General features: G+C 42.3%; 1 protein-coding gene across 1 annotated transcript in view; it reads left to right on the top strand.

The window, feature by feature from the left end:
• Window positions 1–26,940, top strand: part of LOC133014610 (furin-like protease kpc-1) — a 161,983-nt gene that overhangs the window by 84,322 nt on the left and 50,721 nt on the right. The window contains 6 exon segments of the mRNA XM_061081874.1: window positions 7,292–7,329; window positions 8,145–8,224; window positions 9,302–9,390; window positions 14,667–14,839; window positions 16,395–16,610; window positions 17,194–17,297. Of these exon segments, the coding sequence (XP_060937857.1) occupies window positions 7,292–7,329; window positions 8,145–8,224; window positions 9,302–9,390; window positions 14,667–14,839; window positions 16,395–16,610; window positions 17,194–17,297 (700 nt within the window).

Genomic DNA, 26,940 nt, shown 5'->3' with positions numbered 1-26,940 from the left:
GAAAACTTGCAGGTGAAATTTAGATAATACATTCTTGAGTGCGCACTGAAAACAACGCACTCCAGAAAAACAAAAGAGGTCTGTCTAAACTGGAGATTTCCGTTGAAGGGAGCGTTTAAGTCCTGCGATAAACCTAAGTCTCTCTCTATCACACACACGCACACGCACACACATACACATACACACACGCACACACACACACACTTTCTCTGCCACCCCCAGCTTCAGCTGTGGGCCCATCACAGGGGGAGAGCAGGCCGCTGGGCAGACAGGGCAGCAGGGTGTGGTGAGGGGGGATGAGTGGGTGCAGCTTGAATACTAATGTCCCACTTTAAAAATCAACCTTTTCTCTATCCACACATCCCTTCTGTTATTCTGTCTTACCATCATTTCCCTTCAGTCTCCTCTCGTCTTGTAAAAAAAAATTCTCACCTCCCCTTAGTCCTCCTAGAGCTGAACACAGCAGCACATCACATGACACACACCGAGTTCCACCCCAGCACCAATAGGAAGTGCTGCACATGGAGCAGGACAACGAAGAAACAAAAAGACATGTTCGGGGGGGGGTAAGGCTAGAACTAGGACAGGGACATGAAGTGTCACAGGGCGGCACACTGCACATCCAGACACTGCTGGTTCGGGGGCTGCACCTACAAAATAGCAGGGGTGGCTATTTAGACGTGTGCCGTTCAACGACAGTGTGTTATGGCCTCTAAATTCTTTCTCCCGTCTTCTTCCAGCTTGTCCTCTCTTCCTCTCCACTCCTATTCTGTCCTCCCTTCTTCGTCATCCCAGCCTGTCCATCACCCATGTTCCCACTCCATCCTTCTATCCAACTTTCCACCCTCCATCACTCATCTGTCCTCTCCCCATGATCTCTCTCTCTTTGCCATTCACTTTTGAAACCCACACACACACACATCCTTGACAAAGCCAGCTAATTACAGGCAAGTGTCCACTTCAGCCCTTTTTAAATACCGAGCTGATTAATGAGACGGAGGTGTAGGGCCAGGAAGTCTCACCCTCAGCGGGTTGTGAAACATACCCCTGTCTCTCTCCATTTCTCTATTACTCACACATACACACCTTCACACTTTTTCTTTTTCACACTTGCAAACACAAATTATCAGCCACGTGCAGCTTCATTACAGAAATATTGGCATCGGTTTTACATGGCTTACTGCATCCCACATATATCATAGTCCTTCTAAACCTTTCAGTCTCTGAGGCAGCCTGTTGACTTTTGCTTATTTTGTACAGTAACTCCTGCAGAGGAGAGTTAGGCTGCAAGAGCCAGCCGTGGGGGCCCCAGGTGTAGCGAGGGCCTCCTCTGAAGTAATGTCGGTTCATTTTCTCAGAGGCGGCTCAGGCACGACTCACCGTCGGCTCGAAATGGCCTCCGACACATCTCTGTGTCTGATTTGTGTGTGTGTTTGACCCTGAGGACCGGCGTGAATGCTGCAGGAGCAAGGAGATAGAGTGCATCTGCTGCTGCTTAATGCTGACACGCATGCAGAGCAGCAAACACACGCACACACACTCGCACACACACACAAAATCACAATCTAGACTGGGTCAGCCAGGTTCAAAGCATTTGTATTCATGGAAGGTTTTGCATTGGCTCCACCACCTACAGTGTTCCATCTAACTGTGGGACGTGGCTTTCTACTTTCACACTCAGAAGACCTTGGACTGTGTTGGAGTGTGTTTATGGCTGTATTTCTGGCAGTACGGTGCAACCTGAGTGAATACACCTGACTGAATGTATTTTTGCAAGTACTCAAGGGTGCAGTATTTTGACGCTCTAATTGACCTGTGTGACACAGCAGCTCTGAGCATACATGCGCTAATGCTGTGCACGTGCCAGTGCCGATTCAAACAAGCACCTCTTTTGCTTCAGAGCAACATGTACAAGCACATTCATGTTCACATACACACAAACCAGACATCTTCAATATGTTGGCAGGGATAACCACAACCTATATCATACCCCTCAAATGAAAAGATTGTCAACCAACAACTTTATTTACCTTAAATAATGTAATTTAAAAAAAATTATCAGGACTTCACCCCTTCATTGAACTAAAACCTTCAGATATTATTAGATCTCATCACAGCTTTTGACAATGTAAGCTATTTTGTTGTTAAACTGCTTTGGGCCTTTGGGCACTACCCTGTCCCCACGTAGGACGGTTACTTTAAAATAGTTCATCATGACTTGTGGAGTACCACAAAAATCTACAATAAGCCCTTCTCTGTCATAGATGTTCCAAAGCAAAACATGATCTACTTCTGCATGCAAAATTATTATTGAAATTTGGGTAATAAATTCAAAACTCTTATTTCCCCTACCTTTTAGTGGAGAGACCTGAGGTCTAAATGTCCCAGCCCCCATCCTCATCTCCTCCTCTAGCTCACATACTAGTACTAGGGTGTCCACTGCATCAAAGTAATATTTACAAACTGCCCAATGACAATAATGTTAATTTTATAATGGTGTAACACTCTGGCCTGCACTGTCTGTTGCAAGTCAATTGATCCAAGTGAGAGTTTACCTAGACTACACATAGACGATAGCCTGGGTGCCAGACGACCTTAGCCCCGCCCACAACATTTGAGTCCGGGAAGTTGCTCGTACAGAAGCTGGTCGATCCAATCAAATCGTCAGGGCGGGCTTTATACGATGATTGACAGATGATCTACAGTAACGTCATCAACCACGTCACCAAAGAGCGCTGCCTGCCGCTGCAGAGCTGAGATGTGTCGATGCTGCCATCGAGTCTGTTTCAGGAGACATCGACAGCGCATTCATTTTGAAAGAGGAACAGAGGAACACGATCAAGGCATTTGTAGATCGAAAAGATGTTTTTGCCGTCCTCCTACGGGATTCATAAAAAGTTTAATTTATCAGCTGGCCCCGATGCTGCAGCCACACAAGCAGTCATATAAATAAAAAGAGAGTGTGGGGGCACTACGCTCCTCAGCACATATGAGACAAAACACACATGTTGGGACGCTATTAATGTTGGAGCAACAAGGAAGTGAATGCTTGAAAAAAACGATTAGCTGCCGTTTCTCCTCCTCGCTGTTCTCCTGCAGAGCCATGACAGCGGAGCTCTGCAGCGCAGCGTGCGGATCAGCAGCTCAGTGGACTTCTGGTAGCGACGGATCTCTCTCAGAGCCTCGGTCCCGGGACGGTCCCGGGACGGTCCCGGGTCCTGGGTCCCGGTAGCGAGGCTCTGAGCTCTTAACGCCGCCGGCGACCGGGGCTCTCACGAGCAGCCCTGGTCTCCAGCTGCTTCCTGGGGGCTTTGCCTCCGGTGGATATACGAGCGGCATTCGCAGCATATCCATTGATTTATTTAGAGAGTGAATAAACTCGTGAAACAGACAACTGACAACAACTATGCGTCGCTTGACATACGTCACATACTACGTTGCTCTGATTGGTTGTAGGTATATCCAATTGAGCGAAGAGACATTTGGTTTCCTGGTTCAGTTGAAACACGCCCCATAATCACAGCCCAATGGAGCGGTCTCAGACTCATATTCTGACTAGAATAATGAGTATGACAACGTCAGGCTACATAGACGACTGAGTTGACTCAAAATGCATCATCGTAGTTGCGTAACCTCAAAGTCTGTTTGCCAGTATTGATGCAAATCAGCATCAGAAATGAAGTGACCCTGTTTAAATACTATTTGTCCATTTTTTAATGGACTAAACCTGTAAGAGTAGTCTCACTGTTTGTAACACAAAACACTGTGCTGGATGGGCTGCTTTAAAAAAAAAACAAAAAACAAAAAGTATAGAATAAAGACTATATCACTTACCGCTGCCCAGGAGTGAATGCCGTTGTGTCCATTCCTATCACAGACAAAAAAAACGATGTTAGTGGCTGTTAGTGTCATGTTTTACCAGTGGAAAAGAGGCTTAGGAAGCTGCACATTGTCACTGATTGGTCAAGTTATTTGAAACACCTCTCTGATGATATTGGCACTGTCTGAATCTGACCATGCTCACAACTGAACTTAAAAGCAACAGATTATTTAGCTGCCTGTGTTTTCATGTTTGCTCCTGCTTTGGCTTTGGTCTGCATTTGGCTGCCACTGAATATGAATGTGCTTGCCTTGAGTTTTACCACAGTCATTGCCAATGCACCATCAGCCTTGCTAGTGGTGGAAGGTATGTGAGTGACAACAGTAACAGAGCGTGAGGGGGGTTATCGTTGCAGATTTTTATAATTCCAGTCGTCCGTTCTCTATCGTGGTCACTCACTTTGTCTTCCTTTCCTTTTTACTGTTCCCTTCTGAGCAGCTGTACACTTCTTCTGATTTCACAAATGATGAATTTCAAGAACTAAATATAGAAACCACTGCATCATTTTAGGAAGATATTTGACACTTTAAAACTTAAATGACACATGAAAATCCCAATAATGTCATTATGTGGGATCATTATGCAGCATCACTACACACATCATACACAGACATAAATCAGAGTACACAAAGTTGCTCAGAAAGCTCGCTTGGCCTTGTGTTCAGTGTGGAAATCCAACTTGGCTCCGACTAGGAGGAAAGTTGGCCACAGATCTCTTCTCTCTTGTTCCCTTGAGAAGTTAGAAATCTATCAAACAACACAACTTTTTGATTCTTTATGAGGAAAAAAACTCAGTGTCAACTGGTGCTACATTTTCCACCTTAGTTCTCAGACACCAGTTGCAGGTACAGCATATAACTCTATTCAAATGTTTTTATTTGAAAGCTGCTTCAAAGCAGGGTGGAGAGGTTTGCTGTTAAGGGCTGTTGTGACCCAAACTCATTGAAGAGCCTGGCAGCAGTGCTGAGATATGTTCCCTTCTGAAGTTTTTGAAAGGGCCTCGTCCATCTAACCAATCAGATTAGATGGCAAGAATGTAAGTGAAGGGCTGGGTGGAGCGTAACGTAGCAGGAAGATGGAAGCATGAAAAGAGTCGGATGCTTTTATTTAGAGTCTTATGCACATTGTAGCCTTAACTCTGAACTGTAGCTCAGGGGAGTTTTTCAGATTCATTGTTAATGTTTGCGTTTGGTCACTTTGCTTTGTGGCATTGCTTTCCAGCAAACACAATTGGCTGTGTCCTTGGGTGTGATGTTAGCAAGGCTTTAGCTTATTTATTTTAGGTAAAACGATGCGACTGGTGAAACCATTTGTCATTAAAACTACTTTCAGCCACGGACTGAACTCCGGGTTTAATCTTCTGAAATTACCTGGAGGGATTTTATGTGAAAACGCAAACTTCTGACCCAGAGTTTCTCTGGCCAGCGCCCAAGTACAAACTCTGGGTGTGTGATAAAGTGAGCCCAAATGAGAATACAGCAGGATATTCTGTGGATGATTCTTCAAGGGCAAGTTGATAACGTTTTTTACACATGACGGACGCTAATCAGAAATAATAAATAAACCAAGATTTAAAATGTGTCTTGATTAAAAAAAGTTGCTTTACATGTATATGAGACCAGTGAAAATGTTAACTTGGAAAGTTTATGAGATTTGAAAGGCTTTGATAATACTGACCAACATCTGTGTCTATGTACTGTAAACAACAACATGTGATCTCCACAGCGTTCTCCAATTTGTACCTCATGTCCTGCATGATGCGCCAGCCCTCGCCTGAACACTGTGTTGTTGGGAACATGTCTTCTGCATTCTCTCATCTGTGAAAGAAAATTCAGGAGAAGGCCCAGAAACAATTTTCTAGAATTTTTCTGGAGTTCATGTTCGAAAGTAGCTTATTATCTCGATCTTTTCATCAAGAAACAATGTGGCTGACAATGACAACAGTTATTAAAGCGCTTGGGGACTTGACTGGGTTAAAAATACAGAGAGAAACATAGATTAGAAAAACATTTATTTGTAAAAAATAAACAAGAGCAGGGAGAAATTGTCCACATGTGATGGCTGCAGAGGCCTGCAGAAATCTGAAACCTTGTTGATTAGGGAGAGGTGTGTTCAAAGTGGTGGGTGAGGAGAGAATAAAGAATCAATGGTTATGTAGAGGACGTAGCGGGTTGACCTGCCCTGCCATGGCACAGCATGGCATGGCATGTCAGGCTCCAATGAGGCTTCACCCAGTCAGGGATCCATCCCGCCTGAGCTCAACACAATCAGGCCTTAACAGTGAAACCGACTTCAGGTTACCATGACAACACGGAGGCACTGCCTGCATGGGACAAAGGCTGGCAGGTCCTGTGTGTGTGTGTGTGTGTGTGTGTGTGTGTGTGTGTGTGTGTGTGTGTGTGTGTGTGTGTGTGTGTGTGTGTGTGTGATTGAGAGAGAGAGTGAGTGAATGAGTGATGTGAGGCAGAGCAGGAGCGGCCCTCCTGGGGCCCTCATTCGTTTGTCTCTCGCTGAGACCACAGGAGCCCTGATGCAGCAGGCAGAGATGGAGGAGGAGGAGGTGGTGGTTGGTGGGGTGAGGGCAGGGGGGGAGGATCGGGAGGGGGCAAAGGAAAGAGAGGCAAGTGATGTGGAAAGAGAGGACGATAAAAAGATGCAGGAAGAGGTGTCGAGCGACGGAAAGAATAAGAAATGGAAAGAGTGGCAGAATAAATGGAATGAAAATTTGGGGCCCAGATGTTATTCTGTGCCCATTTGTTCCTTCACTCATCCATCATTCATGTGCGATATCTCACACTGCAAAACACGGGATCTCGAACAAAACTAACTCAAAACTAGACTCCATTACATTTTGGCAAACTAATTACCCCTATTAGTGTGGCACTCAAAATTCAAAATTTTAATAACCTGTCCTCTACATTCTTAGTTCAAATGACATGAAAGGACCCTGCTATCAGAGACACGAAAACAAATGAAACAGTGAGCATTCAGACATGTCTGGACATGCACCGTTTTACTGCACCAAAAATATAAAAATTGAGGAACTGATTTCTGGGTTACTCCTACACACACTTAGAATCAACCATGGAAAGCTCCAAGCCTATATTGTGCAGAAACTTATTCAAGACTTTAATTATTTATTTTTCTATGCTTGTATTATACAACTAAAAGGGGGGTGGAGAAAGGATACCTTATACACGGCTAACTCCCATATCTCACCACGTTTTTGCGTAACCCTGCTCACTAACAAACGATCAAGTGTTGCACAGTTTTGAGCTTAATTTGACTGTTGTCCCACAGGTTGTGGATTCCTCACTTGTTAATGTCACACGTTCAGTGTAAACTTTGTCAAAGCAACATTTGTTCTTTTTTAATATAAAGTAATTTCTACTTGTCTTCTTGTTTTTTCAGGTGTAGATCACACAAATAAAGACCTGAAGAGAAACTTTGTAAGTAAACTTTTAATGACTTAAGATTCGATTTTCGAAAAATTACTCATCTTTACCAAAACATGCTATAGCTTGGCTGTAAAACATCATCATTCCAGTTATCTAAAGTGGATCACAGAGATGGGGCAATGCAATTTATAATTCAGTTGTTTTTTCACAAGATTGTATTCAGTCACCAGTGCCACGTGGCTCCAAAAACAAATGGATTTTCACTGGAGAAAAATGTTTGTATTGACCTTCTCTTTAACTTCCCAACTTCTCTATTACATTAAAACCTTGAACAATAAGTTTCATATAATTATGAAGCTGTTTTATTCTGTTAGGCTGTTGTTCGACTGGCCATCCATACAGCATATGGAGTGGCAGTGATGTTTGCTCCTGCCTTGTCATTTATAATCCTATCGGCGGCTTGAAGCACGCAGGCCAACTTGTACTTTGTCAGAGCAGATAGTCTGGCATGGATAAGCCTGGCTGGAGAGAGAGAGAGAGAGAGAGAGAGAGAGTGAGACATAATTGCTCTTGTTCAAGTTGGTGCCAAGACATCCTCCTGCTGTCATTCCTACACACCGAGAAACAAGTCATTCAAACACGCTCTCTTTTATGATGCACACACATAAACCACACGGGCACACAGAAGCGGGCCTCCTCAGTGACAGTGATTGCCGTCAGTCACAAGAAATATGATGACAGACTACTGTAATTCAAGTGTCGCGATCGATAGTTTTTCATTAGACTCTGTTGTGCCATTTGCATCTGGTTTTGAGAGTTGCGTTGTCTTACATAGAGCTTCATTCATTTTCTGTCTGGCTTTATAGGAGGCCCTCGCCAGTTTGGACGTGTGTGCCTCACACGGTCCATCTCACGATCCCATGCCTGTCAAAGACGAGGAGAACAGGTAATTACTGTTGCCTGTCTTTCTGCTTCTTTCAAAGGGAGATTTAATCAGTGGAACCATATATATTTAGCATGTCCAATAAACAAATAACAAGACTAACAGGGTAAGGAATGGAAAAAACACCAAACAACCAGTTGGCTGTCATTGAAAAAAAAAGCCATTCTAAAAGTTTAAAATTATGTAATTTTTTTAAATATCAATAAATCATGACTCTTACCACTGTCTTGTTTCTCTAAATTTACCAAGATTGATATAGAAAGAAGTAGTTTCACATTGTTGTACAATGAGCAATGCTTTGTCATCACTATCATGAAGTGGTGAAGATGCATTTTTTAAATGTCCTTTTATGGGTTCTTGTTCTCTAATGAATGAGCTGGCAACACAAAAAAACTGATATGCATTTTCTGCTAACCAGAGACATCATAAAACAGAAAAACACCTTAAATAATCCTGAATAATGAAAATTATTGAGTCTTATGCCACAACAGACAACAATTAGTTAATGCCGCTACAGTAACTAAAAGTGAGCCTACCAAGATATTAGTGTTAGATACAATTATGTGTTGTGGCAAAAACATAAACAGTTGCATACATCATGCGTCACGCTTAGCTAGATTAAATTTGCTGCGTACAAATTTGCTGCGTACAAATGCGTACAATGGTGTTTTGGTTTGAGTTCGGGCGGCATGGTGCTGAGTTCCCTGTTCAAATTCCAGCTTAACCTCGTGTCTGCATGAGTTTTCTATGGGTTCTCCAACTTCCTTCCACAGTAAAAACGCATGCAGATCAGGCTTAGTTATAGGAGATTCTAAATAGTCCGTAGGTGTGAATATTCTCTCCGTGTTGGCCCTGCCATTCGCTGGCGGCCTGTCTTGTCGCCCAATGTTACCTGATTGACTAAAGCTCCCCCCACGAACTTCTAAGGATAACCTGTGTAGTTAATGGATCAATAGATGTGTTTGAGTTTGTGTTCATCTTTTTTCACGTGTTAGTTCTTACCGGCTCTAAATTTGGGATGTAGTGTGTGTCTCATCTATCTCAGTATGTGGCTAACCTCTTATTCCCTCTCTGTTTTAGTCACGGCACCCGGTGTGCAGGGGAGGTTGCCATGGAGGCCAACAACTCCTACTGCGGTGTGGGCATCGCCTTTAATGCCAGGATTGGAGGTGAGGCAAACAACACAGCCTAATAGAGACAGTTCGCGGCATGCTATACAAAAAAATAATTGAAGAGCTAACTAATCCCTTCTTTTAAACTAGACAGCATTTATGATAATCAACTAAAAAATCCATTGATTCAATTTGTTCGAGCCTCACAGTCGTTGATGGTTCTTTCTGTGGGGGAATAATACATTACATTACATTACATTTCATTTAGCTGACGCTTTTATCCAAAGCGACTTACAATAAGTGCATTCAACCCTGAGGGTACAAACCAAGAACAACAAGAATCAAGACAGTAAAATTTCTTCGAAATAAAGCAAAACTACAGAGTGCTATAAATAAGTGCCATTTTAGTGCTACCAAAGTGTTAGTTTTCAAAAGTGGTTAGTGTGTTTTTTTTTTTTTTTTTTTTTTTTTTTTTATTCAAGGTACCGTTCGGAAGAGGTGTGTTTTTAGTTTTCGGCGAAAGATGTGTAAACTTTCAGATGTCCGGATGTCGAGTGGGAGCTCATTCCACCATTTAGGAGCTAGGACAGCAAACAGTCGTGATTTTGATGAGTGTTTAGCTCGCAGTGAAGGAGGAACGAGTCGTTTAGCTGAAGCAGAGCGGAGTGAACGTGCTGGTGTGTAGTGTTTGACCATGTCCTGGATGTAAACTGGACCTGATCTGTTTACAGCATGGTATGCGAGTACTAGTGTTTTGAACCGGATGCGGGCAGCCACTGGTAGCCAGTGTAGGGAGCGGAGGAGCGGAGTAGTGCGAGTGAATTTAGGTTGGTTAAAAACCAGTCGAGCTGCTGCATTCTGGATGAGCTGCAAAGGTCGGATGGCAGTAGCAGGTAGACCTGCCAGGAGGGAGTTACAGTAGTCGAGGCGTGAGATGACCAGGGCCTGGACCAGAACCTGCACCGCCTTCTGAGTGAGAAGGGGTGTATTCTCCGGATGTTGTAAAGCATGAATCTACAGGACCGCGTTGTTGCAGTAATGTTGGCAGAAAGAGAGAGTTGGCAGTCGAGTGTCACACCCAGGTTCCTAGCAGTCTGAGTGGGGGTCAGCACGGAGTTGTCAAAGTTAATAGTCAGGTCATGGGTGGGAGAGTTTGTCCCTGGAAGGAAAAGTATTTCAGTCTTGTCAAGATTAATCTTCAGGTGGTGAGCGGTCATCCACTGAGAGATGTCAGTCAGACAGGCAGAGATTCGTGCTGCTACCAGTGTTTCTGATCGGGGAAAAGACAGGATTAGTTGGGTGTCATCAGCATAGCTATGGTAGGAAAAGCCATGTGAGTGAATGACAGAGCCGAGAGTGTTGGTGTACAAAGAAAAGAGGAGAGGACCCAGGACCGAACCTTGAGGGACCCCAGTAGTGAGAGGACAAGGTTCAGAAACAGATCCTCTCCAAGTTACCCGATAAGTGCGTTCGTTGAGGTAGGAAGAGAGCAGGGAGAGAGCAGAGCCTGAGATACCCAGGTCCTGAAGGGATGAGATCAGGATCTGGTGGTTCACTGTGTCAAATGCAGCAGAGAGGTCTAGAAGGATAAGGACAGAGGAGAGAGAATCTGCTCTAGCAGTGTGAAGCTGCTCAGAGACAGCAAGGAGGGCAGTCTCAGTTGAGTGACCTGCCTTGAAACCAGACTGGCGAGGGTCAAGAAGATTATTGTGGTTCAGATAGGAGGAGAGTTGATTAAAGATTGCACGCTCGAGAGTTTTGGAAACAAAGGGAAGAAGAGAGACAGGTCTGTAGTTATTTATTGCAGACGGGTCGAGGGTGGGTTTCTTCAGGAGAGGATTTACTCTTGCCTCCTTCAGAGAATTAGGGAAACAGCCATTTGAGAGGGAAGTGTTGATAAGATGAGTAAGAAAAGGAAGAAGGTCAGGAGCAATAGACTGGAGAATGTGAGAAGGGATGGGGTCAAGGGGGCAGGTGGTCGGGCGGGCAGAGGTTACCAAGGTCAGAACTTGATTGGGAGACAGAGGGGTGAAAGAGGAGAGTGAAGGGGATGAAGATGAAGTTGATGGAAGTGTGGTTCTAGAAGGAGGATCAGAAAAAGAAGATTGTATGTCATCAATCTTTTTTGTAAAGTAGTTGACAAAGTGGCTTGGTAGAAGGGAGGAGGGAGGAGGGGGACTGGGGGGGTCGAGGAGTTTTGAAAAGATGGAGAAGAGTTTTTTGGGGTTAGAAAATGAGGATTGAATAGTAGTTTGGTAAAAAGTGCTTTTGGCTGTGGAGATAGAGGCAGAAAAAGAGGAGAGAAGAGACTGATAGGCGAGCAGGTCGTCCAGGTGTTTAGATTTCCGCCATTTCCTTTCTGATGCTCGCATAGTGGCTCTGTCAGCACGCACCGAGTCAGTCAACCACGGAGCTGGGGAGGACTGGCGGACCTGTCGTGACATAAGAGGGCAGAGAGAGTCAAGAGAGGAGGACAGAGTAGAAAGGAGAATGTCTGTGGCAGAGTTAGGATGCATGAGTGAGAAGGAGTCAGTGGAAGGGAGAGCTGACAAAACACAGGATGCTAGAGAGGCAGGAGAGAGGGAACGAATGTTGCGACGGACAGGTACAGACTCTGTTGATGTGGTAGGGTTGTTGTTTTGAGACAGTGGGAGAGAGTAGGAGATAAAGAAGTGGTCGGAGACATGAAGTGGAGTTACAGTGAGGTTAGATGTTGAGCATTTCCTGGTGAAAATATAGTCAAGGTGGTTACCGGCTTTGTGAGTAGGAGGGGAAGGACTGAGTGAGAGAGCAAAAGAAGACATTAAAAGTAAAAGATCAGATGACTTGTCTGTCTGGATGTTAAAGTCACCCAGGAGGATGAGTGCAGGGCCGTTTTCTGGGAAGTTTGAAAGGAGAATGTCTAATTCCTCCAAGAAATCTCCCAAAGAACCTGGTGGACGGTAATACAGCAGAGACTAAGTATTCAAGAGTTGTAGTGGCAGGCGAGGAGAAATATTACTTTACATTTAAATTAGTATGTCATTCATAAACACATACAGATATTGTGCTTTGTATATATATATAAATAGTAACTGTACTACTATTTGTCTGGCTATCACATACTACATAGTGACTGGCTTTGATCAACCTTCTCTGACCTTATTTAGCAGCTTTTTTAGCAGGAGCCCAAACGTGTTTATCGTAATTTTGGAAATGATAGAACCACATACACAAGATTTTCTGTTTTGAAATCCAATATTTTTATAGGATGCACTACAAGTGCCAGAAAGGATAGAATAATGAGGATCATGTTATGTTTGAGGAAGAGACTTCCTCACAGTTCTCAGATCTGAACTCATCAAAATCAATTTCTTTCAGTGGTGTCATCAGCATGAAGCACGGACTATAAGAACAGGAAACTCCGGGTTGAACCCTGACATTTAAACTCTGCTCTGTGAACTTTCACCCTTGGCCTCCCCTCATTTGTCAGTGGCCTATGGGAGCCTCTTTCAGAATTTACCAAAAGAGAAGAAAGAAAAAAACATATTGTGAGGCAAGACCACAAATCTCTCTCCACAGTTAGTCTTAATTTCACCTTGCTGAGTCTATTTTATCCCAACTCATAAACAGAGTCTGGCACATAGGAGATGAAAGGGCAAGACCCAAATGAAAGATGCATGTTGAACCACTGGCTGCAGTTGAGACCTGCTCTCGCTGTCTGACAATGAGCAATGACTGAGTTGAGTTCTTACCTCGGTTGCTGCTTTCGCTTTGAAAATGTACTGAACATTTCCAGTCTGTAGCAAGTAACCTCATTTGAAGTGAATCAGCTCAATGTATTGCTAGCATGTTTAATAAGACAATTTGAAGAGAGTTGACATGTAACTCTGTAATTTACAACACTCTGTTTCTTCTGGGACCTGTAACAGGTGTTGGTATTGTTGTATGTAAGGGCTCAATGGACAGAGCCTCCCACCATGCTCTGACAGTGTTGGAGACACAAGTTTATACACAAATATTATACATGTTACGTGTCACATGCCAGTAGTACTAGATTTATTTTCTTCATGGACGGTACAGTTGCTGTTGTAAAGGATGCACTTTGGTACCATATGTGTCTTCACGTCTCTAGCCAAGCTGTAGGACCAGAGGTCCAACCCAGGACCTGTACGGGTTTGGATTCACAATTTATAGAGTCAGTCACGTTCAGGTCGGGTCTTGCTCTTTTACCCCAGGTCCCACTGTTTAAAATGATGTGCATCAAATGGACTAGTGAAGACCTGCATAGCCAATCACAAGTGAATCAAGTTAACCATGCAGCTTTTTCAATCAGAAAGAATAACAAAACCTGGAGGTATTGTACAAACTTTCTTGGAGGATAGATTATATGCGAGGTACAGGGTTCAGGTTTTCGAGTTAGGGCACCAAGTCTTGGACCCGTGAAGAACAGAATAGTTTTATGGTAAATCCAACATGGTTTCTACTGATATAATCGAGCAACTCTCGCAAAACCATCCCTTTACTTGAGTCTTGCCTTCGTGAAATTCTTGTCTGAATATGTCCAGATCTTTTTGGACTGACTTAACACAACTATACTGTTAACTCAGACTGAAATGTTTTACTTTCACTGAAACAAGTTGATCTCACAATTCAAGTTGAAATACATCTAGGCCATAATTTTACTCTACACCAGTTGTAGACTGTACATTTTGAAGTAAACTATTGTTCCACCCACGTTTTTTTTGCATTCTGCATAGTGAGATGTTATGTTGGCTGCCACTCACAACTTTGATAGAATAAGCCAGAATGATCCCTCTAAGGTGCAAGAGGTGAATAGAAGAAAAAACTTCTCAGCTTTATCTCCTTGTAGTTACACTTTCATCTTCTGATGTCAAAATTCAACATTGTATCTATTGTATCTATCTATATAACATTGTAAAATTCATACGTAGGCCTATACAATATGTCTACATGAAAATATTTTCATGTGATTGATAAGTTTGCTTTAAGACTATAGATATAGAGTGTATAGGTCTTGTATCATGTTCTACTGTTTAAAAATATAAAGAGTGAGAGGGAGACAAAAAATGTTTGGTAGGGGGGCCCCCAATCATATTTGTAAAAGGGCCCCCAAAAGTCTAAGGCCAGCTCTGCTTACAAAAAAACTGCTGAGATTCATTGAGCAAACGCTTAAATGACAAATGAAATAACAACGTCTATTTGTCTGTGTCCTGTGCAGCACAACACACTTTTTGAGAATTGTTATGTGGAGTGTAGCTTCTTTCCTCACTCCTCTTCAAGCCTCCTTCCGAACTCTGATCTATGTGACCTTTTTTTCCCGGTCCGTCCAGGTATCCGCCTTTTGAACGGCCCTGTCACTGATGCCATGGAGGCCACAGCTCTGACCTTCAACTTCCAATTCATCGACATCTACGTCTGCAGTTGGGGCCCGCGGGACGACGGGGCCAAGCTGGACGGGCCGCACAGACTGACAGCGAAAGCCCTGCAGCTAGGAACTCACAAGGCACAGCTTTCATCTCTAAGTTCACACTGGTGTCTCTCTGACGCAAAGCAGATACTCACACTGTCTCCAGAGCTGAGACTGGAAGGACATTTAATTATGAAGCCAAATTTAGATGCAAATTCTTCATTTTTCTTTAAACCTTATAAACAAATGTCTAAGCAAAGTGGCCCGTTATTAGGTTAGACATAAATCAGGAACCAAGCCCTGGAACTGAGCCTTTTTTTGTGTTTTCAGTTTCCAATGAATAGGAACAAAGATGATTATTTCTCTCAATAGCAGCTTTTTTCTCTGTGTTTACAAAACTTAAGATCCCAGAAGTCTTAACGATGCAGACAATCATGAGAACAAAGTTAAGGCACTCTGTCTTAAGGTGAAATATTATAAATTTATTCTTTGAGCATGTAGGCAGACAAACATACCAAAGACTTCTGGGATCTTGTTTTTAGTTCTTCCTTTATTTATTACTCTTTTTCAAAGCAGTTGGGAAGTTGAACTACAACATACATACACTTTGTTTCTTGAATCAATTAACAAGAAACGCCCGTCCCTTGGACATTTTTAGTCTGGTGGCACACTGCTTACTTTCTGTGTAAATGAATACAGTGCACAAGTTGTAGCAGCCGCATGACTTGGACATCGATCCATGACTGATGAGTACTTTGTTCGCAGAAAATGACTTCAGACAATATTATAGCAATGACAACTTTAACAATGTAGGAAGATGAGCATTGGGCACATATCCACAGGAGGATTGTGGGTAACTGAGTCCTTATAAAAGGTTTCTTAATACTTGTTCACTTACAAGCTTTCAAACTTACACTGGCTATGTTCATGTTAAAAAAGCTCGTAGGTGAATATGGATTTTACTATATTCCATTAGCTGTAAGCTTTGAGCCTGGCTTCTGTGGTTTCTGAGTTCCTTTTAAATATTTGTTGTGCTCAGGAAAAGTACTTGAAAAACTGATTTTGTGTTGCCCTGGCACCTTTGGGTTTTAGGGCTAATTTGCTAACTAATGTGGATGTAATCATCCAAAAAGTCCAGTCTGTGTTTAAACTTTAGTTAGTTCTACTTTGCAACACTTTTTCGAAATTGAATGAAGCTCCTTCGGGTGTTTTGAGATTCAAATTTCTTGCTTCTTACAACTGGTGTGAATATTGATCTGTCGCTTAAGTTTTACTTAGTTTTGGATTTGTTTGTTTCACTTGATGTTTGTGAACTTGTGAATTGAGAAGATGCTCTATGGTATTTAAACTGTGTTGCAGCCGTGTGCTGTTAGAAATTGCAGATTTCATTAAATTGCTGAAATGTTTTTTGTATCCTCGAACCACAAAGTTTGTTTTGGGCGCTTGCCCAGTCATTCTTTCTTCAAATGCTGGTTAATGTCTTATTCATTTTTAACATCAAAGAAAGGTTTGTCTTCACTTCTCACATAATGTGAATGCATTTTGTTCGATATTATGATAATATATGACACGCTCTGCTTACTAGATGGAAAAAGTCTTGATGAAATCCTCTTGTTCTTTCCCTTTGACGTCCCTCTGTTTGTGTTTTCAGGGCCGAGGTGGGAAGGGCAGCATCTTTGTGTGGGCGGCAGGTAATGGTGGGAAGAATCATGACCACTGCGGCGCTGACGGTTATGTTAACTCCATCTACAACATTGCCATCGGCGCTGTCACTCAAACAGGGAAGCCCGCCTACTTCGGTGAGCCCTGCCCCGGGGTGATGGCTGTCACTCTGACAGGGGCCGGCGTGGGAGGACCACTAACTCTGGTTAGTGTGTGTAGATCTCAGAACACATCTAACAACAAGGTTTATCTTTAATGAGTGCATATATATATTTGAGTGTGTGAGTCCTGTTATAGCCTGTTAAAGAGCAGCGACCTGTGTGATATTTATAGAGGGCTGCCAAATGACCTAGGTCACACACTCACACACTCTTGCAGAAGCAAATGAGTGTTAATTGGAGGTAAAGCATGGCTGTAGTGGCTGCGATAGTTGGAGGAAGAAGCCGAGGTGTTGATGGCGGAAGTAACAGTGAAAAGCCAGAAGAAGCAAACGTAGTGGCAGCTCCAGGGCTGGAGAAAGGCCAATCTTATCAATGTGATATAACCTTTCTTTGCCGTAATGTCTCTTCCACCTAACATCAGCAGGTGGTCAAACTAGACCCAAGTTGTTTTCTTTTAATTAACCTAAAAACTGGTGCTAATACGGTAACTGCTACAATGCCAGAAGTCCTCTGACTGGATCAACCCCTCAGAGAAAACCGTTTGAAGAAATCATTGTGTCAAACTGCTTTTTTACTCTGTATACTGATACGTGTACTTGTAACATAATTTGTTTGTGGTTTCTCCAGATCACTGTGACCAACATTGGTGATGGCTGCGTCACACACTTTGTCGGAACATCCAGTGCTGCTCCGATGGCGGCAGGAATTCTGGCCCTTGTCTTAGAAGTAAAGTGAGTGTCCACCTGACCAGCCGCACCACACACCACAGATACTTTACCACGATAGCAATAAATGTGATACGTTGTTGATTGCTGTTGGGGCTTGAAATGTTGCTCAAGGGCACTTAGCCTTGTGGTGATGATTGTGCCAATAGCTGGAACTCAAACTGCACTGGATGAATGGCTACAGATATTTTCATTCATGGTGCACAGTCTTGATAACAAAATGCTCCTTTGAATTTTCCTTCAGATCAAAATAGTAGCTTTCTAACAACCTGGTTTATAACCAAATACCAGGGAAAATAACTGATGTATTTAAAAGACTCTGTGTACTTTTGTTTTAAGGCTAAAAAGCAAATGTTGCCATCCTAACATGCTTTTAAATTATGATTGTGAATATCATTATGGATGGATTTCATACCTGCTCCCCAAATGTGAAGCTAAATCATTTTGATAGCCATGTGATAGCAGGTTGCATTATAGGCGATAAATCCTGCCTTCTCCATGTTAGCAGATGGGACATAGACCAAACTAAGAATTTAAAGTAGATAAATAAATCACATGCATTTTTCTCAAATATGGTTTCTGTCATTTTAGGTAGTTTCTTAGAGTGCTAATTTGTCTTAAGGAGTTGACTTTACATCCTACTCCCTGTATCTTTGAGCATTTTTCTCACCTTGTGTCTCCTCCCCATTTTCCCTTCTCTATTTTTTAACTCTTCCTTCGATGTAAATCATCTTCTCTCCCACCCCGTCTTTCCCTCTGTGTCTATCTTAATCTGCAGATATATCTCCTTTACTCTTTTTTTCCTTCCTCTCCTTCCTTTGTCTCGCTTGCCACTTCCTACCATTTCCCAAACCCCCTTTTTTCTCCAGCCCTCTTAACTCGCCAGCTGTCGGTGTGGCCTCGGGCCTGGTGTTTTGTGGTGGTATCAGCGACGTCTACGCCTCCTTCATGTTATGGATGGTACTAGAGGCTGGCTTTACTGCTCCAGCTGTCGTGCCACGGCGTCTCAGTCTCAGTCGCTCGGCTGTAAAATGGAGCGCGGGTCCCCTGGGCAAGGCGACTCCCAGGACATTACTGTTAAAGGCTTTGTCGTGACCCGCTGCTACTGACTTAACTATATATCACCTCTCTCGCTCAGATCGGCAGCATTCTGGTCACGTCTTTATGGAGCTGGCATCTCTCTCTCTGTCTGTATATCTTTCTCGGTCTCTCTCTCTCTCTCTTTGTCTGTTTCACACACTTGTTCATTCTGTGTCTCACTCTTTTTCCCTACATTTCACACAAACACAAACCCTCATATATTTTACCACAGAGCAAACCTAAAGGGTTTTTTCACTCTGATCCCAATACATCAGAAACAATCTGCCTTATCTAGAACATTCACCAGCACTAAAGCATTTGTTTATACAGACATGAAGATACATTTGATTCTTATTGTAGTAATTACATGCCAAGCAATGTCTCCAGAATTACACTTCAATCAGTAATTCTAAAACAACATTTAAACTGGTATACAATAACATCAAATTTAAGCAATGGTTTTCAACCTGGGGTATGTGAAACCCCAGAGTGGTCCAGGAATAATTTGAGGAATCGTCAAATTTTGAAAATGATAATTTAACAACAAAAATTTGTTTAGAATTTTAGTATGATGACAATGATGATGAACGCTGTGAACATTGCACTGCTAATCACATGACAACATGCCCTGTAATAGCATTCTGACAGTAGCTGAAAGCCTCTAAGACTTGGGACAATGAGAATCTCAGCAGGATTTAGTGATATGATGAAGAACAGCCTTAATGTAGGAATCATGGGGAAAGGGAGGTGAGAACATGCAACAAAGGTCAGTGGCTGGAATTGAATCAGGGATAATATGGTATGTGTCTTACCCACTAGGCTACCAGGCTTCCCCTTTCCATCTCCAGTGTAATGAGAAGGTTTTCTGCTGGCAGCAGGGGAAATTACAACATACAATGTTGATCAAAAATAGCAGTGGGCCTAAATGGGTGCACAGCAGGTGCCTGTCCAGATTATCAGAATGGCCTCCAGTTTGTTACTGCCCCAACAGTGTCAGGGTGTCACTGTCTGTCTGTCTCTGACAATCTTGGCCTGTCTGTCTCTCTGTGTTTCCATCTGACATCTTCCATCCGCCGTGACGGCTGTCCAACAAACCATCAGGGTAAATCAATTCCTCACTCATCCAGTTCGACAGTCTTTCTGTCTCAGAATGTTTGTTCACTTGATCACAATGTCAGCCCCTCTGTCACTTTATCTCTGTTTCTCTCATCCCCCAGCATGTCTGTCCATTATCTAGAAAGGAGCTGAACATTTGATTTTATTCTGCCGTATTCTCTCTGATTTGTACCTTTCTGTTAATTCTAAGTGTGTTTGGTCTATCCACGAAGATGGATTGTCTCCTCTATCACCCCAGGCACTCTTTTAACCTGTTGGTCAGTTGAGACATTTAATGATTTAGTGAGACATAAAATGTATTCACCTCAAGTGCTCAATACTAATTTTGAATAAAAATGGGACACTTACATTATTCAACAACTCATCTTTGTAAATACAGGTTGTTAATGGACTTTACTGTATGGCCCTTCGTTCTTAAACTATACAGAAGATAATGCACTTAACAGTGGTTACCTCTGCCAAGTAGGCTACGTTTTCATTGCTGCTGGTTTGTCTGTCTGCAGAATTATGCAAAACCCTGAATTGAAAATTGTTGGAAAGGGGGAGTATGGGTCAAGGAAGAACACATTAACATTTGGAGTGTGATTAGGGAGGCTTTTCATTTTCTTTAACGTCGAGAGATACGATATCTTACATTTTCATGAATTTCTGAAGAACCAATGCAGAGATCTTGACGGAAAAAAAACGTATCTATTTAGAGGACTGAGGTATGCGCTCTACTGAGTTCCAATTATATTTACAAGCAACCTTTCGAGTTGATGAAGTTATCATTTGTTGTTTAAGTTCTCATTCAGTGGAGATGTCATCCCTGATGATGCTTGTTTTGTGATTTTTGTCCAAAGCCTTTTTCTTACCTCTGCACAGCCAGCCAGTCACAATGAGGAGTGTCTTCTATGCATGGCTCCTCTTTTTCATCCTGAGATATTTGTTTTCTTTATTGTTTTTTATACTTTGCGCCTGTCACGTGTCAGAAACGTCATCGACACACCCACTCACCTTTCAGCCGGACCACCGGGGGGGGGGCTGTTCTCAGGTGTGAGTTGTTTGGCCATCAAGTTGATTAAGGCTATTATGTTACAATGCTAACTGCAGCTAGGAAGTAATTCTGAGATTTACACATTTCAATTTCTGCTAAGAATTGATTCAAGATGACTTAACAAAAGTGCATATGTCATCCCCTGATAACTCTTGTTTCGGGGATTTTTTAAAGATTTTTTTGAATTTCTCAAGAGATATTGCAGAGTAAAATTAAGATATTTTTAGAGTACAGATGGCTATGGGCCTAGGAGGTCTGCACTCTGCTGTGTGTCAATCTAGTTTATATTGGAACTAAAGACTAGGCCACTGTGTATCAAAATAATGTGGCTGCTTCCAACCTGTAGTCACAGTCACTCAGAGCTTTCTCTGTCTAAACACTTTAATGCTCACTGTCATACAGTGCTGCACATTTTTATAGTATTTCCAATTAATTATCTGACGGAAGATCTTCTCATTTGGTTACTGTGTAGCATTTCTAAATGTCATAAGATATTTGCGACAATGTAAATATTACACATCAACACCATCTCTGCTTTCAATACACAAAAACTGCATAAAACTAGTCACACAAGTGCAATGCATTAAGGCTGTGTACAAATTCACCTTAACTTGCTCCCTTTGGCACACACAGACATATTAACAATCAAATAAGGCACAAGATGCAAACTGTCCACGGCCTCACAGCCATGCAAACACAAACTAGTATGTGTGACTGTGTGTGTGTGCGTGCATGTGCATGCTCGTATGTGCGCGTGCATGTGTGACCGTGTGTGTGCGTACGCGTGTGAGCGCATGTGTGCACTCATTAGGTGCAGAAATCAGGGCTATGCTGGTGGAGTGTATTTAAAGGCGATTGCAGGCATGCAGTTATTGGACTTGGCCTAATTGATAAACCCATTAGTTACACTTGTTCAGATAACATGGAAGGAATCACAGTCTGCTCACAGTCGCTCCAAATGGGTTCACTTAGGCTTAGAGTGCAGCACATTAAGAGAAGATTACAGAGCGATGTGCGGCGTCTAACCAGTCCAAGCCTCGCTACTGTGAGATTAATAGAGACAAACTAAGGACAGAGATGACGGGAACATTTGGACTCGGAAGCTGCACAGGGAGGGTGGGGAAGCTCTCTATGTGTGTAGTTGTACCACAGTGGGTGTTGTCTATGTGTCTATATGAGAGTGTCCATGCTTTCCTGTGTGTGCTCATCGACACATGTTATTGGACATAAGGCAGTGGGTGATTGGCCTTCTCATGTGTATGTAATTTGCGTATGTCTCTGCCCTTCAAACAATGCTGCGATGTGGCTCGGCAGAAGATCTTAATGGGAAGTGTCCAAGCAGAAGATACGCTGGGTAGGATGAGACAGTGAGGTTTAAAGTGCTGCTGTTCTTGTACCAACACATTATACCCCACTGACTAATTAGCTCCACTGTTATTGATATCTCCTTCAGTTACTGTTTAACAAAAAGAAAAGATGAGGGAAATTGAACATGCTGAGCATCAGTAAAAAACCTGAATGAAAGTCAATGTCTGTTCTGGCTGCAAGTATGAAGCATATTAGACTGAAATCTTTTTCTTTAAATGAAGCTGATGATAGTTAATTTATTGACTGCTCAGGTGTTAAATTGAACCTTTTCAGGCCAATAAACTGCAAGTATTTAATATGACTTTTAATTTTGTTTTTTAAGTTTATTTGCCGGCAATGTACACACTCTACAGATAGTAATTACTCTCTATCAGTCAGGATCTTCAGTCGTCATTCACCCATCAGCTTTCTGATTTGTGGAACTGTGAACATTTTCAAACTGAAAAATCCCAACAATATTTTGTCTATTTTTCAATCATTCATTGTGCTAAGTGAATGAATGATGCTGATTTTGGTGATCCACAACCAGTGCCACCTTGATGTTTACATTTGAGGTTTAAAGTTTGTATGTTATTCATTTAATTAGAATGCCATGAAATTTGGTAACCACACATTTACTGTAATACCTGGTAATTTCTTGACTTCCAGTGTCATCATCTGGTCAAAATTAGATTTTACCCAAAATGTTGCCTCATGATGACATATCTGCAACCCTGGACAATCCCATAAGCCTCAACTATATTCTGTGTTCTGGACTTATTTGGCAAATTATCATGCTAACACATTTATCAAAAATGTGAACATGATCATAAACATATCAACATAATTTTTTTTTGTAATGCTATTATCTGCATTTTTGCATGCTGATATTTTCATTTAGCTGAAAGACTTGTCCAAATCCATTGCAAATAGTTGCAGCATCAGTCCCATTGCTCAAAAGAGTTGTTGTGGGTGTCTTGATTAATTGTTGGTGTTTAAACCAATCAGGGTGCCATTTCCCATTCTCTTCAGAGGCCAGGTGCATTTGCACGTTGTTAGATTGCTGTTATTGTGAAGACTTGCCAGGTAGTAAGAGAGAACCCCTCAAAAGGGTCTGTTTAAACACCTTTTGTATCAATTTGAATATTTGTCAAATAAATAGGGAGTACTGCTGTGCGTCCCTGTGTGAGTAGCAAACACATTGTACTGTGTGGCCACAAATATTTCTATTTAGAAAATGCGCCCTTCAAAATAAAATTACTACGCTACTGACGTATGTGCTAACAATGTGCCAGACCACAGCTAATTCTAAGACCATGACACCCCTGGGAGCTCAAAGGGACGCAAGTGTATTTGCTTCTAAAACAACATGGCTGCTGAATGGGAAAATTAGGACAGTGGGACAGTTGCATCAGTCTCAAATCCACTTGCAGGACGTTATGCAATAATATGTCATGATAAAAAAGTTGTTGAATTCATTATATATGTCACAATTAAAAATATTTTGCTGTGCCTCCTACTCTCAGCATGAGCAAATATACAGTACATTGTGGTCAAAATGATTATGTATATATATGTTCCTTACAGAATTTCATTTTTGATTGTTGTTTACAGAAAAAAAAGAGTTTTGAGTGTGATGCTTCTAAACGGCTGTGAGCTGACAGGGTTTTCCTTTGGGTCCTGATCTCGCTCTTTCTTTCGTCACACTTCCATCTTTCTGTCCCCTCAATTGCCCGTCTCTCATGCTCTCTCCCCTGGGCTGGACACTTTGTCCTTGCACTCTCTGACTCCTCCTCCTCATCCTCATCCTCATCCTCATCCTCATCCTCATCCTCATCCTCATCCTCATCCTCATCCTCATCCTCATCCTCATCCTCATCCTCATCCTCATCCTCATCCTCATCCTCATCCTCATCCTCATCCTCATCCTCATCCTCATCCTCCTCGTCCTCCTTGTCCTCCTCCTCCTCTCTGCCTGGGCCCAGTGTGAGTGATAAATTATTCGTGGGCCATGCTCTGAGGGCCCAGGGCTGCTCATTCCTGCACACAGAGGACTAGCATTGATCCGGCCTGTGGTTCAACTTAATTGGAAACCAAGTTACACAAGCTACAGACATACTCCCACACACACAAAAACGCAGTGCCTATACACACACACACACACACACACACACACGCATGTGCACCTCCAGACATGCGATCCATACGTGTATAGGTGCATGAATATTACAAATGCCAACATAATTACACAACACTCACATATTCATTAAAGTGATACCGAATTAACATCTGCCCAGTCTCAGCTTATGTATGTTTTATGATTTAACATTGCACACGTTCAAACTGCAGTATATAACACAGTATTATGCACACATGTTCCTTAAGCACGGTCACACAGCTCCAACTGCACACACACACACACACACACACACACACACACACACACACACACACACACACACTTTATAGTCACTAAGCCTGCATTCTAAGCAGCACTAAAGAGGAGTAACAGTCCACAGTGGAGCAATATGGAGGCCCAGGGTTATCGATTGGACTGAGACACTGACTATCATACAGCTAATAGATTACATCAGACACATCGGAGCAGCCCAGTCAATGAGGCCTGATCCTATTAACTGGGGATTTGTAAACAGTTGTGTGCTCACTGTGACGGCTGCTGTGCTGCTTTGTGAGCCTTGGCGAGGGGATGAAGGCTGTGCGGCTCTGGAGGAGGCTCATATATTGTTCCACTCTGCCCCTGCAGCTCAGATGTGTTATTTGTGCGTGTGCTTGACAACATGCTTTTATTTTGTCGTTTTAACATTGTTAGTTCCCTCTGCAGTTCCTTGTGTTGCTGTTTATCCTTCAGAGGGAAACACTGACAGAGGGACAGTCTTTGACAATATGATTCATTAGGCTTTGTTTAATTTGTAATTTTTCATGTTATTCCTTCATAGTTTATTCTTATTGTCTGTGATTAACGATCACAGGAAATAATCTATATATTTTTTAAAAACAACTATGAAGTTTAACACCCTTGTTTGTCAATATGTGCACTATTACCTGTTGAGTTGAAGATACTCAAGTATCGGCAGTGCTGTCGCTTACCGGCGCCATTACCTCTTTGAAAAATGGTTTGCCACTGAAGCGCAATCCTGGGATAGGTTGGGCTGGGAAGGATCCGCCCGTCCTTTGGTTTCTCAGGGATGAAAGTAAGCATTTGTCAGCCACTTTTGAAGGAGTCTAGCTGTGCCGCTGTGACACAATCTGCCTTTGAAGGCAACCTTATGTCAAAAAATGTCATCCTCACCCATTTTGCATGTGATGGAATGCAGCTTTGCAACTTTCTTGTACGACCATAGGCTGAAGCTGAAATGGTCCTACTTTCTTTAGATTCATGCTATACATTATTATTCAATTCAATTTTATTTGTGTTGCGACGAATCATAAAATACGTTATATTAAGGTACTAATTTAACAATGAGCAGCACTTTGGCGAACGTGAAGTGAAATAAGTCCCTCTTTAACTTGTAAAAACAACTGCCAGAAACCAAACGTCTCGACCGGTTTGGGTGAGCAGAAAAACTGTGGACGAGAGGAGAGAAAAGAGAGAGAGGGTTGGGAGAGGGGGAGAGAGAGGAGCGAGAGACCCGGAATAATTGTCTAACTGTCATATTATCGGAGCACTTTATATTGAAGTATACAGTGAAACCATGTACATGGAACATCTTGTTGCAGATGTTGACAATACAAACTGTGTATAATTTACTTAAAAGTTAACATTACCAGGTCAGTTAAATTGTATTTCTGTGTATTAGCAAACAAAACACGAAAGAGAATATCAAGCAAATTTGGAAACCATAGAATTTGAATACAAGCTTATATTAATCATATGTGATGTGTCTAGAATATTTAGGGGAATATTAATTCAACTCTGCCGACAGTTAATGACAAGAAAGTGTCTTATGTTATGTCTCATGTTATTCCGTAAATAATGGCTTTGAGCTTTTATTGCGTCAAAACCACCAAGAAGAGAAACAAATGTTCAAGCATTGATGGTGCAAAGAAAAATATTGTGTTACCTATAAGTGAACGTTCCCCCACACATTAACAGCTCAGTTCATCTTGAGTCCATTACAGCATGAGCAATACGTCTGAATTTGCAGCACTCTGGTAGACGCTGGTCGGGAGTTTTTCGGATCCATTTTGTGGCTTTAAACTTGTTCACATCATTTCAGGGGCTGTATAGCAAAGTGAAGTGAAAACCCTGAAGCAGAGAGAGGGACGGCAGTTAACCGAGTTCTCGGCCAAGTGTGTTTTAAAGAGCAAAATTACTTTTCCAAAATATATTCTGTAGATCTGTGTCGCGGACTGCTAGGAGAGAGAAAAGCCCTCGGTTCAATAATTAATTCCCGAGTCGAGGGTTTTGGAGAGCCGCTGATTGGGCTGATTTTTTTTTTATTCTGTTATGATACAAAGGAGGCCGTTTGAAGTAATTTGTCCCAGAGAGAGCGGCTTGGAATACCATACATGCTTTGATTTAGCAAAGCAAATTTAATTTTGTTTGCTTTATGCAAACCAGCCGGGGCCGCGGGGCTTTCTCTGATTCCACCAGAGGGGTGATGGTGGTGGTGGTGCTGCTGCTGCTGCTGATGATGATGGAGGTGGGGGAGTGCACACAACAGAATCACGCTGCTGCCGCTAATGTTTAATACAGAACGCACACTCGTACACACAGACACACGCAGTGAGCAGCAACAGTTCAAAAGTACAAAGCCTATCCCCTCCCTACACACACTCCGATCCCTTTGAAATCAAAGCTTAAAATAATTGTTTGTGTGTTGTGTTTTGCTTCATTCTATCTGTCTATTATTAGTGTTACTGGTATTATTCCTATCATGTTGTTTTAGCTGCCTGCTCTTGCTGCTTGCCGGGGTTTTGTTTTATGCTGCTAATGAAAGCTTCTCTCCTCACTTTTTGTTCTGCTTCGTTTTTTTCCAATACGTGGACGGAATAAATCTGTTTATATCTTTGCCTCATATTTCCTGAGATGTCTAACACCCAAAAGCA

Source organism: Limanda limanda, chromosome 11, assembly GCF_963576545.1.
Source record: "Limanda limanda chromosome 11, fLimLim1.1, whole genome shotgun sequence".
NCBI classification, from domain to species: Eukaryota; Metazoa; Chordata; class Actinopteri; order Pleuronectiformes; family Pleuronectidae; genus Limanda; species Limanda limanda.
The sequence above is the reverse complement of the archived record's forward strand: the minus strand, read 5'-3'. Positions and strand labels throughout refer to the sequence as shown.